This window comes from Desmodus rotundus, chromosome 3, assembly GCF_022682495.2.
Source record: "Desmodus rotundus isolate HL8 chromosome 3, HLdesRot8A.1, whole genome shotgun sequence".
Taxonomy (NCBI): domain Eukaryota; kingdom Metazoa; phylum Chordata; class Mammalia; order Chiroptera; family Phyllostomidae; genus Desmodus; species Desmodus rotundus.
The window spans coordinates 3,142,127-3,156,921 of record NC_071389.1 but is presented as its reverse complement, the minus strand read 5'-3'; the positions used below and the strand labels follow the sequence as shown (position 1 = coordinate 3,156,921).

The 14,795-nt window shown below is 48.4% G+C and overlaps 1 protein-coding gene across 2 annotated transcripts in view; it reads left to right on the top strand.

Moving 5' to 3' along the window:
- Window positions 1–501: 501 nt before the first annotated feature.
- Window positions 502–14,795, top strand: part of DNAJC11 (DnaJ heat shock protein family (Hsp40) member C11) — a 51,313-nt gene continuing 37,019 nt past the window's right edge. Inside the window, exon 1 of one of the 2 annotated variants that reach the window (XM_024554177.3) lies at window positions 502–625. In XM_024554177.3, the coding sequence (XP_024409945.2) occupies window positions 554–625 (72 nt within the window). In that variant the 5' untranslated portion in view covers window positions 502–553. Of the gene's footprint in view, window positions 732–14,795 lie in introns of both variants that reach the window. The other variant, XM_045190459.2, reaches the window with a different exon arrangement.

Genomic DNA, 14,795 nt, shown 5'->3' with positions numbered 1-14,795 from the left:
CTCCCATCAAGGTTCTGAGTGGTCAAGACAAATGGCGAAGAACGATGGCAGCGGAACAAACCCCATTCTAGAGGTGTCCTGTGCAAGTGTAGCCTCGAGGAGCCTCCGGCCGTGGTGGGCTCACAAGTGCCGCCCAGGTGGGGCTAGCTGGTAACCTGGTACGCCCCACAACGGGGCCATAGGGTAGACAGGGAGTTGTCGCAAGGGCTTTTCTCTGCGGCGCCCAGGGGGTGACGACCACCGACTGTGGCTGCAAAGTCTCCCTTCCAGCCCAGGCACAACCCTAGCGGTGCCCGCTGGGCTGAAGAGTACCGGCAGCACGCGGTGGGGGCCCCGGCTAGAGTCCTGCCCTCGGCCGCGAGGGGGCGCAAGGCACGGGGGCGCAGGGCGCAGGCGCGCCGCTACTGGGAGCTGGCGGTGGCGGCAGCGGCGAGACTCCGGGCCGCCAGGGGCCGCTGTGGTGCGGCCGGCCGGCCCACGCTGTGCGTGCCGCCGAATGCGGGTCCCTCTTGAGCACCGCCTTGCCGGTTTAGCGGGGTGAAAGGTTGAGAAGATGGCGACGGCCTTGAGCGAAGAGGAGCTGGACAATGAAGACTATTACTCGTTGCTGAACGTGCGCAGGGAGGTGAGGCCTACGGCGCAATGCCGTCGGGACTGAGGCCGGGCCTGGTCATTCGGGAGGGCCCGACTGGCGGCGACTGCCCCGTTCCCGCCACGGGTGGCCAGGGCAGGTGAGGAGGCCGCGTGACCCCCACCAGACACGCGCCACCGCCAGCCGAGCAGGCGGTCCCGAGCGACCAGACCCTCGTGCTGGGGGCGTCCCAGCAGGTCTCTGCCCCTGCTCTCGGCGGCCACTGCGCCGCATGTGCTGGGTCCAGGCAAGGCCAGAGTTTTCGCACCCACAGGAGGGCAAAGGGTTCCGTGGTGAAGACGGCAGTGGGGTTCCCAGGCCCTCAGGACCTGCTGCCACGCTCGGCTCACCCACCTGCCCTGGCCAAGGGGCTGTGTCAACGACCCCGATGGGCAGGATGGGAAACTGAGTATCGAGTAGCAAGGTCAAAGCCATCAGGCGACCTCCCCAGGGGTCTGTCCGGCCCCTGAAGTGAGTCCAGGCTCAAAGGCGTTTGTCTTGTGCCCTTCTTTCCCCTGGGCAGCTTCCGGGAAGTTGAAGGAAGAGCCTCCTGGACTTACAGCACCAATTCGGAGGCTGTAGATAAGGAAGGACGAAGCTCTGAAGCCGGGAGCAAAGTGGCGCCCCAGGCACGGCCTCGGCGTGCACGTCTGTGTCGACATAAGTGCTTATACCCTGTTCTGTCTTCGAATAGAAGATAGTAAGACAGAGTCTCACACTGTGTCTGGCACGTAGTAGGGACCCCGTACGTTTCCTTTGTTGCCTTGCCAGTCGAGATCATCGTGAAGGACAGGAAGGCTTCCAAGGTCAGGCCAGAAAGTGGAAATTTATCTCTAAGCTGCTGGGTTCGGTCTTCCCAGTCCTGCCAGGGAACCCCTAATTCCAGAGATCAGACCTATCTAGGTTTGGCTATCGTAGGCAAAACTGGTCACATATGCATTGTCAGTCATTGCTGATCTGCATGATATTTAATAGCTAACGTTTGGGGGGGGTTGTTTGTTTGTTTGTTTTTGAGTGCTCACTTGGTGCAGGGCCACTGAGCTGAATAAACACTTCATATTCATATTGCATTATCTCATTTAATTCTCAGGTCAGCCCTTAAGGTAGGAAAACTTGAGAAAACTGAGGCAACCACTAGGAAGTGCAGGAGCCTGAATTCAGCCCTGGGCAGGCTGATTCAGAGCCCCAGCCCTTGACCTCTCTGCCGTCACCCTGGCTTACCTATCCTGAGACAGCAGAGCTGCTGCTTCTGGTACTGCGTTCTTCAGCGCCTCACATAAAAACCCCTCAACTGTGTTAGCAACTCTTTGCTGTGAAAGTGCCTGATGAATTATTTTTGAGAATTGGAATTCATGTTAAGGCTGTCATAGGGCACCTGGAGGTTTTTGTAACTAATAGTAAGGTTTTGGGTAAATCACTTTGGTCTTTGGGTTCTTTCCCTTTCAGTGAAGTTACAGGGTCCGGCAGAAATAAGGCCTGCTTGAGTGTGGTTGGAAGGGTAATGATATGGGTGTAATAATTTATAGTTTTAATATGAACATTTCCCCTAAAATAGTATATGGTGTGCTTGAGTGTGATGTTGCTACAATTACAGAATTACATGCTTATGATTTTGTAATAAAAAATTTTGTAATGAAAAAGGAGCGTTATTTGTGCTGGACCCTGTACTTGGCTAGTTATTCTTTAAGCTTTCTTCAGTTCTTAGGAGCAAAGTGGTAAATGAAACCAGCTTTTCTGAAGCCAGACATGACATTCTTACCACTTCTTTATAGTTAGTCTGGGTTATCAGTAATTGAGCAGCCACCGACCTGTTTACCAGACCTACTGAATCTTAGCTGCAAATTATCAAAAAGATCTGCAATAATAGGCTTAGCCAGTTCTAGGTAAACATTTGTCAGAAGTGTCTCTTGAAGCTGCTGGAATCTGAGGACCTGTCATTGTTACTGGATTGATTGATGGGTGAGAGACAAAGAATTATTTCTTTCTTTCTTTTTTTTTTTTTTTTTTAACTGTTCCCAACGAGTGAAGGCACTTCCCATATGTATGGCTGTAAGTGAAATCCCTATAAAACATGTCTTCTTGCAAAGTGTCGACTTTGTCAGAAAGCTCTGTAAAAGGTGTCCTGTGTGGATTTCATCTCCGGATTCCATAAGAGAAGCTCTAAAGGTGATCTCTGGACTTGACCTTTTTCTGGGATTTGTATGTGTGTGAAGTCAGAAAGTAACCAGAAGTGTTTTAACTGGAGAATGAGAGGAAAAGGAGAAGTAATCTTACAAGTGTGGTGGAAAGAGGGTCCCGGTACCGGTTTGTACATTTGCTGTCAGTTCTGCAGCTTGAGGCTGTTTCAGTGTAACTGCAGGAGGTCAGACACTCTTCCCACCAGTACGTGGTCGGACTACCTTCAAAAGAATATCTTCCAAACGGTGTTCGGGAAGTTCAGAGACTTCTCCCTAGAAATCTCAAATGGAAGCAACCCGATACAAAACTAGCGAATTGTATTTAAAAATTAGAATCAGAAAACATAGTTACAATTGGAGTAATTAGAAACATCAAAAATCCGCGTAAGAATCTCCCTTCCCATCCCTGGCCAGTGTGGCTCAGTTGGTCGGAGCCTCATCCCCTGAGCCAAAGGGTTGCAGGTTTGATTCCAGGTCGCAACACGTGCCTGGGTTGCAGATTTTGTAGGCAACCCATGTTTCTCTCTCTCATCCCCCTCTCTCTAAAACCAATGGGTATGTCCTTCGGTGAGGAGTAAAAAAAAAAAATTCCCAGGTTTTAAATTTTAAAACATCCCCCCGTAAATCGTGTCCCAGATAGTGAAGCAGGCAGGTAGCTAGACGGGACCACCTAATTCTGCTATAAAGAAGATTTAACTGATCCTTAACGATTCCCTTTCTCTAGTGTTCTGGATCTCTTGTTTACAGAGTGGAGCCACCGGCTGCCTCACATGGAGGGAGGAGTTATTTGTCATCTCCTGGGCACACCAAAACCTGTCCAGCATCTCTGGCTGTGTGTGGTCAGATGCATCACAGGTGCCTAAAATCTACCTGAGCTGAGATTTCTAAGACAGGTTTCCCAAAATTTATTTGGAAAAAGGATTCCTGAACAGTAAATCAGAGTAAATTTTTCTTGATCTTTGTATTTTTTTTAGACATTTTAATTGGTACATTTTAAACCTAATTTATTCCTAAATAATTGGCAGTTCCTACTTTATCAATGTTGAATTACCTTTGAAAGAGTTTACTTTGCACCTGTCATTCAGCAGGGCTGATACCTGGTTTCAAGATAGATCTCTGATCCCAGCCGATTTAGTCTTGAAGGCGCCAGTCTCCTTTTGAAGTTTTAAACAAATAAGAAACACAGTTAAGTAAAAAGTACACTTAAGTAAAAAGGTTTTTTCCATGCGGTACTTGTAGGAAGGGCCATGTTCTGTGGTCCTCGCCCTTCCTAAATTAACAGCCGTGAAACTAGAATCATCACCTGCCAATAGAAGGTTTTCCCAGGGTCCCTGCATTTGCGTTCCTTCCCTGGTATAGGGTACGTTGTTCTTTCCGCGTTTTTTGGTTGTCTGGGTTTCCCTAGCTTTGGCCCGCACCAGAGAGTGGGGCTAAACATTCAGGTGGGGGCTGCCGATGGGAGGAAAGCGCCATTTCACAAAGTGACCCACTCCCAGCCAGCAGGGGGTGGTCATCTGCAGAAACGGAGTTCGAAGGGTCAGCCAAGCCCTGGGCACACTCAGGCCCTCTGCAGCGGTGAGGTGCTGCGTGTGTTCGCTCACTGCTTATCTAACCTCACGATGGGTCTTAAGGAGCCATACAGACGTGGGGCTGAGAAGGCCTTTGAGTTTCCCATCTACCACGTTACGTTCGAAGTTTCACGTTTAAACCGTGACTGAGGTTAAACTGCACGGGGCGAGTGGTGCTGAGCCTCGGTTGTTCAAAAGCCTGGCTTGCCCAGATGCTCACATTCTCGCAAGTGAAGAGGCCAAGGAGCTTGGTCATTAAGAGTGGGAGTTTCAGCCCACACTGCCATTTGGGTGACCTTGAACAAGTCCTTGCAGAGTCTCCAGTGAATGATGTGCCACAGGCCACAGAGCTGTTGAGAGCCCAAGGGAGCTACTCTAGAGCGCCGGGGCCAGGCCCGTGTGTGAATCCGTTTTACCAGTCTGGGAGTTTCGGGCCTCTAGGCTGTATAGTTTGACCGCTCTGCCGTTCCTTTGGCATTGAAGTGTCGGCTACCGTGGACTAATGTGTTAAGCACTGTCTGTGGCTGGGATGCTGTACACTGGAGTATTGCAGTGAAGCGAGGAGGTAACAAAATGCCTGGCGGACGCAGATATTCAGATAATATTTATTGTTATTTCCTGAATTTTTATAAGCGTGGGGTTTTGCTGAATTTAAAAAGCCGTGCACGCCCGTAGAAAGGGGTGGCATGCTTCGTCCTGGCCAGACTTGCCACCTGTCCTGTGTGCTGAGGAAAGAGGGAGTGCCGGAGCTCAGGGTTAGCGTTAGGTTATGACTTCCCAAAGCTTTCTTTGCTCTTGCTGTTCAAAACCCCAAGTTGTTGTTTCCCCTTCAAAAGAGTTATCTCTCTGAACTCTGCCTCCTGCCCGGTCATGAGTTTGACTTGGAGGGCAGAGGGGAGGGGTTCCCAGAAGCTGGGGCTCACTGAATGTGGGAGCAGGGAACAGGCGTAGTCCCTAAAGGGTCTGGGTGAAGGCAGAGCGGGACCCAAAGGAATAGTTGTGAGCTGTCGGCTCTGACGGGCAGGCAGGGAGGGGAGGACCTGACCAGAGGCCAAGGTGCTGCCAGCCAGTGACAACGAGAGTGAGCGCTGCTGGCCAAGGGTGTGCCAGGCCCCGTCCAGGGAGGCATCCGGTGGTCTCCACACAGGGTGGAGGTCGCTATCAGGATACTCAGCTAGTTACACTGGTAGCTCATGTGATCAGCAAGCACCATGCGGTTAGATTTTAAAGTGTGTTTTCTTTAATGAACTGTAAGCTAGTTACTACCTTCCTGCTTTGGGCATTTCAGTCAATTGCTTCCTGAAAGTTTAATGCTCTTCTTCTGCATTATCTACCAAAATACCTTTCTTTTCTTTTTGCTTCCTTACAGAGAATTCAATTGAAAGCTTTTATATTTGCTGTGAGTTCAGTAATAAAACAGTGGAGAAGAAAATATGGGGCATATAAGCAGCACGTTTTGCTGTCTGTGGAATTTTAGTTTACTTTTTATTAAATGTTCTTTTTCTTTTAATCCCCACCTGAGGGCATTTTTTCATTGCTTTTTAGAGAAAGAGGGTTTAGAGAGAGGAAAAGGGAGAAAGAGAGGGAAACAGCAATCAGTTGCCTTTTTGGACCTGTCAAAATGCGCCCGGACTGGGGACCAAACCCGCAACCCGGGTACCTGTCCTGACCGGGAACTGAAACCTAGACCTTTCGGTTTGCAGGACAACGCCCAACCAAGTGAGTCACACTGGCCAGGGCTTACATTTTTGTTTTAATTTTACTTGTATATTTTATTTATGTCCTGCCTTGTTCAAGAAAGGATTTATGACAACTAACAGATGAATAAATCAAATAGCAAAAGTGTTTAAAAGGGTCACCAGGAACCTTGCTGCTCTGTTACTGCCACCACAGTGCCAGACCCTGCTCCTCTGAAGAGGCTCGGAGCTCGAAGTGGAGCCTCCTCGGGGCGAGAGCCTGCGGCTGGATCCCACCTGGATCTCGGCCCGCACGCCGCAAGTGCACAGTGTTCCCTCCTTGGTTTGCGGGAGCCAGAACATTCCTCAGTAGTAAAATGCCAGCAGACCTCAACCGCCAGCAGTCTGCGCAAGTGGGCAGGGGGTAACGATGGACACGGACGAGAGAAAGTGTACGGTCAGGCTTTTAGAGAAAAATAAGCCAAGCTCTGGATGTGAAGATGGGATCCGAACCATTAATTTTGACCCAGAAAGGAACTTGAGCTCATTTCTCTAAGATATTGGCCTTTTTTTTTTAACTGTTGAGCCTCAAGGGCACCAGATAAATGTGGACGTGACCAGGATGAGAAATAAAAAACAAAATTGTACAGTAGTAGGAAAATATTGCCTAAGCCCTTGGAATGACCTCTGACCAGGAATCAGAATTTCTGCAGCTCTGGCCCACCCATACCTGCACTCGAGGTTGGCAGAGACTGGCCCTGGGGGGCAGGAGTCACCCTCTGCCCTGGAAACCTTGAAGGTCACGTGGGCCTGGCCTTTCTTCTTTTTAGTGTTTAGGGTTCTGTGGGTGCTGGTTGCCTAATACTTTTTGGAACTTACATTGACTTGTGGGGGTTAATGTGTTCTGTAAATTTTGTGATTTTTTCCCCCTGACTTAGGGTCAAAGGTTATTCCTAGTTGTAGAAACTTGGAATTGTTTGATCAGTCTCCTGATTTGCCTTTCTGACTCATCCATGATGTGATTGTTTCTCTCTTAAGCCCACTTCTCCAAAGTGAAGAGTCTGAAAATGGCCACAGGAGGCCAACTTCCCAAATACTGTGAAAGGCAGTGTGTCCACCGGGCGGCGCGGTGTTGCTCCGCGGTGTTGCTCCGCGGTGTCGGGGAGGGACAGCTGGGACCCCCAGCCCAGTGCCTGCATGTTAGGCGCCCGCGAGCTTTTGTTGGTGATCTTGGGAAAGGCCGGAGATGGCCGTGGAGCTTGGAAACGTGTCATAGGCTTAAACAGCAAGGCCCTTGAGGTCGGGTGTGAGTTTGACTTTCTAGCGGCCTGGTCTGGGGCAAGTTACATCACCTCTCTGGGCCTGTTTCTTTGTCTGTAAAATCCAGACAATAATTTTATTGTGGAGAGTAAACGCCAGTATATTTTTATTACTGCCATGAGCCTAAAAGTTAATAAGGAATGCTCTTGTCGACTTCGGAGCCCTTTGCCTGGGAGACACTTTGTAAATACCTGGTCCCCCTCTGTAGGCTGCCTGTCACTCTCCTACGGCCACCTGTTGTACCGACCGAGGTTCGATTTGAGCTGGGCTGCCACGTTACTCATTTCTAGCCCAGCTTTTGGGTCAGGGGCTCACCATCAGGTAAACTCCCCCATCTTAGACACGTCATCAAAGATCGTCACTGTTTTTACCGGTAAAACCCTCTAAACATTCTAGGGGAGCTCACTGGAATCATTAAAAGGAGTTCATCAATTACCAGTTTGGAAAAATCTGAATTTTCCCTTTTAGAATTTGTTTAAAGTCAGGTACAAGAGGAAGACAACAAATTCAGACACATGCTGTAGGCTGGAGCCCAGGTAAGCCAAGGCCCATGCAGCCTCCATGCAAGATTGCACCCCTGCCGGCGAAGGGAAGCTCGGCCTCCCCTGCAGGGCCTGTCCCCCTGTCCGACAGTCAGCGACCATCCTCCACTTGCAGTTTTAGCACCAGGAATGATATTTGTAGGAGCGAGGAAGTTTCAGGTGTATGGGGTTTATTTTTGTCCAGTTTTTGCTTTTGTCTGTTGAATAGAGCTGAATTTTTGCCATAGCCCTGGGTTGGCCTCACCTGAAATTCTGTTCTCCTTGCGAAGCTCCTTACACAGATGGGTCGGGCAGAGCGAGCTGGTTCCGTCTGTGCCGTGCCCGGCGTAGAGGGCGAGTCCTCCTCCATTGCTGGGGTCTGCCGCAGTGTGCGGGTGAGGCCCACGTGTGGAAGCTTATTAGCAGGCCCCCAAAGGGTTCTGCGTGTTGGTGAAGAGGGGGACAGTTGCGTTCGTCAGGGAAAGTGGCGGCAGAGGATGGCGGGGTGGTTTTGTTGTGCGAAGCTTCAGACTGCGTGGCGGGAACCTTTACAAAGTGAAGGAGGAAGTTTGTCCCAGGCCCGCTCAGTGGCCGCGTTTCGGTGCCTGAGGAGTGGGCGGCCGAGTCCCCCGTGGAGTCATTGTCCGCCCAGGGTGCCAGCTACGCCCGAGCGCCCTTTCTCTTCGTGAAGAGGTCTCACTCAGCACAAAGCACCATGCTCTCTGGGTGGCGATTGGCTCTGAACTCTGGTTTTTTCTTAAATTCTGTGAGTACCGAGTATCATAAAAAAGTACAGGTTTTTATTAGCTGATACAGTCTATTTCAATCAGATTTTCGTGGAGCATGTGGATGGTAACGAATCTTCAATTGCGGTAATTAGGCAAACGTCCCAAACCCAACTGAATACAGTTTGTGGGGACTTAGTTGCTGAAACACAGCAATGGAGAGACAGCCTGGAAGTTTGAGCTTTTGAAATGACAGGCTTCGGCCACAAAACTCCGGGTGGCTGCCCTCTTCCCGCAGTGTCAGTAGGAGTTTGTTGCTCACGTGCTCTGCTGAGCGAAATTGTGTCGTTGTGGCGGCCACCGGCGCCGTGCACCGAGCGAGGCTGGCCCGGCACTTCTGGTCCCCTCGTGGCTGCGTGCAGCCCTGCGACGAGCTCTAGCCAGTGCTGTGAGAGGAACGTGTGTCACCCTCATGCCGAGGTGTGTCCTTGCCAGTGTGCGCCCAAGGGTCTCTGCTCTTCCCTCGGCCTCGGTGATGTTGGCAGTTGCAAGGGTGGCTTCTCTGGCAGCCTGAGACCTGGGGACACAGCCAAGCAGGTGACTCGCTGACCGGAGGTGGGCGTGTAACGCGAGGGAGAGATTAAATAACTTCTGGAGATGTCGGTTGGCTCACTACCACCAGACCCTGCGACCCAGCAGCCCCCAGACTTTCTGCTCTCGGGACCCTGCGACAGTCTTAAGTTCTTGTGGGCCCCTGCGAGCTTTACTTCACGTGGGTTATAGCTTGCAATGTTAATTAGAAATGAAACTGGATAGCTGATAAAATACTGTGAAACAAGTCACAAAGTGTGATGTGGACCCTGGCCCACAGGGTCTGTGCGTTGTGGCTGCGATAGACAAATTCACACGGACTACAGAAGTCCTGTGGAGAAAAAGGGACGGCATGGCCGCTCTCTAAGTCAGATAGAGGGCCCCGACCCCTGCCTGGACAGGCTTTTATTGCTCTTCTGGGTACAGTACATTGAGGATGGTCCTCATTTACTATGCACAGGTTCGCTGTAGGCGACTACCTTTTACAGATAACAAAGGAAAGAATGTCGCTGGTTACTTCAAAGAGAAGGATGTTGCAGATGCAAGGGGAAAAGTGGTTGAACTGGTTACACTCCATACTTGGGAGGTTTAGCACAGACTTCAGGAAGTTAAGGATATGCGGTAAACATTTGCTGCCTCAATCCAGGGTGAGGGAGTTTTAGCAAAAGCAAGCCTCATAGCAGCCTAGGTACAGTGCAGGCCTGATTCCCCACGGAAGAACCTGTCCATGAGAGTGGGTCCTGTGTGCCGACCTTGCTCCTTGTCAGTTTTCTGAAATCGGGCTGGGCTACATTCCCCACACCACGCGGAATAGTCCCCTATAAAAGTGTGCTTCTTGTATGTCAGTGTAAAAAGCACGAGGAAGACTTAAGGATTTAAAAATAACTATGTACTGAAAAATAATGAATGTATACAGATGTAGGTTATGTACAGGTACCACAGCAGATAAAATGAGAGATGGCTCGTAAGGACACAGTAAAATAACTGAGAGCCCATTGAGTTTTCAGAGGAAAACTCTCATATTTATACCCTGAAATATCACCTTAGAAATGTCTAGAAAACATAAGAATGAATAGGTACACGTCCCATTATCACACATCATGTGGCCTCATAAGAAAATGAGGAAAGGGAAAGACCAGCTTAGTCTTATTACCAACATAGTTTTGACTGTGGACCCCATAAAAGGATCTCAGGGACTCCCTGGGGGGGCCGCACACACTTGGGAAGCCGTGGCCTAGCCTGTCCACCAGCCCCAGCCTGGAGCAGCCGCGTGCTCCCCGCAGCTGTGTCTGGCGCTATCAGGTGGGGCCGGGGAGTCAGAGCACAGCAGGGCCTCCTCTCGGGACCCATCGTCCCATTGACTCCAAAGAGGGTCTCCCGCACTCGAATTCAAATACGAGAAAATGGAACAACTTCAGTTGCTTAATCATTTAAGGGAAGAGCATATGATGAGATTGGAGTCAGGAGACATTTCTAAGCACGATGCACAAGTCAGAAAAGACACGATTGATAGCTTTGATTTTGTAAAAATGAGAAACTTCTGAGTTTGTTACAGGAAAAAACTAAAACCTAAAAAAAAAAATCAAACACAAAAGCCTCAAAGGAATCTATAATATATTTATTTGATAAAAGATTTATGTTATATATAAAAAACTCTTGGAAATCAGAAAGATGAATACCCTAGTAGGAAAACAATACAAAGAAAACAAGTAGGTTATTCCTGAAGAAGAAATCTAATATATGGGAAAAGGCTCAACCTCACTAGTAAACAAACAAATGCAATTTAAAAATGGGTACCCTTTTCTTTGGCTACCAGGTTGACAGGTTTTTCTTTTCACTGTAATTTGTTTTTAAATCCTCACCTGAGGACATTTTTTCATTGCTTTAGAGAGGGAAGGAGAGGGAGAGAACCGTCGATGTGACAGAGACATCGGTCAAGTTAGCTCTCATAGGCGCCCCGACCCGGGACCAGACCCACAACCCTTCAGTTACTGGATGACACCCCAGCCAACCGAGCCACACCAGCCAGGGCAGGCTTTCCTTTTCCGTGGTGGTTCTCCGTGCTGGTGAGATGGGATGTGTGAGCTGCCTGTGCAGCAGACGGGAGGGCTGTGCCCTGCAGGAGTGAACCAGAGTCTTCAGGGCCCAGACATAGGCACAGCAGAGGGTGAGAGGGGTACCCCAACCAAAGCAGGACATCCCTTTTTCCAGGGTTTCTCTGGGCACATCCCTGGAGAAACCTATCACAGGGAAAAGACTGCCCTGTGAAGCTCCCAGGGCCCCTCCCAGGCTTCCCCCAGTTCTCTGACCACAGGGGCTGTGCACACAGAGAGCTCCCAGGTGGCAGCGTCGGACCTGACTGTCGCGGGTACCTCGGTCATGGAGAGCATGGGGGGTCCAGGGAGGAAGGCTCCAGGGCAGAGTCCTGGATTGCACACACAGCGTGAGGAAACTGTAGGGCATGGACAGGGTGGGGAGTTGGAGAACTAGGGTGTCCTCAGAGAGGGGACATGTAAGAGGTAAGAGCACGGCGACACTTCGGAAGAGTTGTGTTTAAAAGGAGCATTTAGAAGTTAAATATAACAAAAAAATTCTTTAGCAAGGCTGGAAGATAAAGATGAGGAAATCTCCAAAGAAGTAAAAATTTTAAATTAGAAGATTGATACTTAGACATTAAATAAAGTAAAATGAAGGGGGAAGATATTACTCAAACAATTCATATGAGAAAATTACTCCGAATTAAAAGATAGGAGAGTTCTGGCCAAGACGGAGGCATAGGTGGAAACCCTTCGCTTCCTCACACAACCAAAAGGAGGATAACCACCAATCTGAAATCAGTAAACAACCAGAAGTGCCAGATAATCAAACTGCATGGAACTCTGACAACCATGGAATTAAAGAAACAGTCAAGCAGACCAACCAGACTGGTAGGGGGCAGACCCAGAGAACCCAGGGCAAGGCGGTGGGGCTGGCTGAACTGGAAACTGAGACTCAGAGTGGAGGACGGCAGTTGCCCAACGGGAGAAACTCCCAGTCTCACATGAGAGAGTTCGTTGGAAAGTGGGGCTAGAGCTGAGCAGGAGAGCTGCACTGTTCCCTCTCTGGCCCCTCCCCCACAGACAGTGCAGCAAGGAGGGGTGCCCTGCCCAGGTGAAAACCTAAGGCCCCGCCCCCTTACAATTTAGCAGGTGCTCCAAGACAAAGAAATGTGGCCAAAATGAAAGAACAGCAAAGCTTCAGAAAGAGAGCTAAGTGACGAGATAGACAACCTATCTGATGTGGAAGTCAAAACACTCGTAATCAAGATGCTCGTAGAAATGATTGAGCTCTGTCAAAAAATGAAAGAACAAATGAAAGTTACCCAAAGTGAAATAAAGCAAAGTATTCAGGGAACCAGCAGTGACAGGAAGGAAACTGGGATTCAAATCAACAATATGGAACAAAAGGAAGAAATAAACATGTAACCAGAACAGAATGAAGAAACAAGAATTCAAAAAAAATGAAGAGAAGCTTAGGAACCCCTGGGACAACTTTAAACATTCCAACATCAAAATCATAGGGGAGCCAGAAGGAGAAGAACAAGAGCAAGAAATTGAAAACTTATTTCAACAAATAATGAAGGAAAGCTTCCCCAATCTGGCAAAGGAAATAGACTTCCAGGAAGCCCAGAGAGTCCCAAAGAAGTTAGACCCAAGGGAGCACACACCAAGGCACATCATCATTACATTACCCAAGATTAAAGATAAGGAAAGAATCTTAAAAGCAGCAAGAGAAAAGGACACGGTTACCTACAAAGGACTTCCCATAAGACTGTCAGCTGATTTCTCAAAAGAGACCCTGCAGGCATGAAGGGCCTGGAAAGAAGTATTCCAAGTCATGAAAGGCAAGGGCCTACATCCAAGATTGCTCTATCCAGCAAAGCTATCATTTAGAATGGAAGGGCAGATAAAGTGTTTTCCAGATAAGGTCAAGTTAAAGGAGTTCCTCATCACCAAGCCCTTATTATATGACATATTAAAGGGACTTATCTAAGAAAAAGAAGAAGATCATAACTGAATGGTGACAAGACAACAAACAACTATCAACAACTGAATCTAAAAAATAATAAAAACAAACTAAGCAAACAACTAGAACAGAAACAGAGTCACAAAAATGAAGATCACATGGAGGGTGTTCAGTTGGGAGGGGGAGGGGGGGAAATGGGGGGAAAGGTACAGGGAATAAGAAGCATAATTGGAAGGCATAAAATAGATGGGGTGAGGTTAAGAATGGCATAGGAAACAGAGAACTCAAAGAACTTACATGTACAACCCATGGACATGAACTAAAGCGGGGGATGCTGGAGGGTTGGGGGGTGCAAGGCGGAGGGGGTGTAAAGGGGGGAAATTGGGAAAACTGTAATAGCATAGTCAATAAAATATACTTAATTTTTAAAGAAAAGAAAGATAGGAGACTCTGTATGAAAAGGGCCAGTCAAGTGACTAGCACAGTGGATGGGAAAAGACCATACTAAGGGAAAGTGCGGGTTAAAGAAAGTCCTGTTTGCAAACATCTCCCAAAGGATTGGGGACTGGCGACACAAATGTCTCACCGGTGGTGCTGTATGAGCTAGAAGGCAGTGGAGCACGGTGAAAATCCTGAGGGAAGCATGTCTCCACGCCAGGATTCTGTACCAGCTAACTACGAAGTGTGCAGGCAGATTGAGGACATTTCGAGATCGGCAAAGTCTAAATGTTGGATCCCAACCAGTCTTTGCAAAGGAAACTACTGGAGATTGAGCTCCACCAAAATAAGGAGGACAACCAAGAGAGAGAAAGGCATCTGGTAAAGAAAAGGGGGAGCCACCCAGGAGAGATGCCCTGGAAGAGGTGATGGGAAACCCCGGGACGAAGCTCAAGGAGCGGGCCTGACAGCCACTCAGCGCAGAGAGCCCTGGGAGGAGTGCCGCATGGGGAGAGAACATGGGATTGGTGAGCTATTTGGTATTTTGATACTGAGAGGAGTAATAGCAGTCTTTAATAGAAGGAATTACCATGAGGATTTGGAGAAGTACCAGTGATACGTAGAAAAACAAAGCAAAAGAAAAAAATGAGGCAGTTGTTAGCTCCAGGAATAATAAAAAAATGTTCGGGAAAATGAAATGCAGTGTATCATTTGAGTCAGCTTTGCACCATATTTACATAGTCTTTTTTTTTTTTTTTTTTTTTTTTTTTTTTTTTTTTTTTTTTTTTTTTTTTTTTTTTGCGGTGGGTTGAATCCGTGAACACAAAACCCACAGAAACTGAGAGCCCACTGTCTAAGCGCACTGTTTCAAGTACTTGCATCTGAGGAGTCGGGGGGTGAATGCTGTTTTGGGTTCTAAGTTCAGTGGTTCTATTTATAGTACTTTTGTGTTCCTGTGGAATCATCAGTAATATCCCCACTTTCATTTCTGAGCCTAGTAATTTGAGTCTTTTCTTTGGTCAGTCGACTATGGTTTTGTCAGGTTTTGAAGAACCTTTCTAAAGAACCAACTTTGGGTTTCGTTAGTTTTTTCCTATTGTTTTCCTTTATCTCTGCTCTCATCTTTATTATTTCCTTCTACTA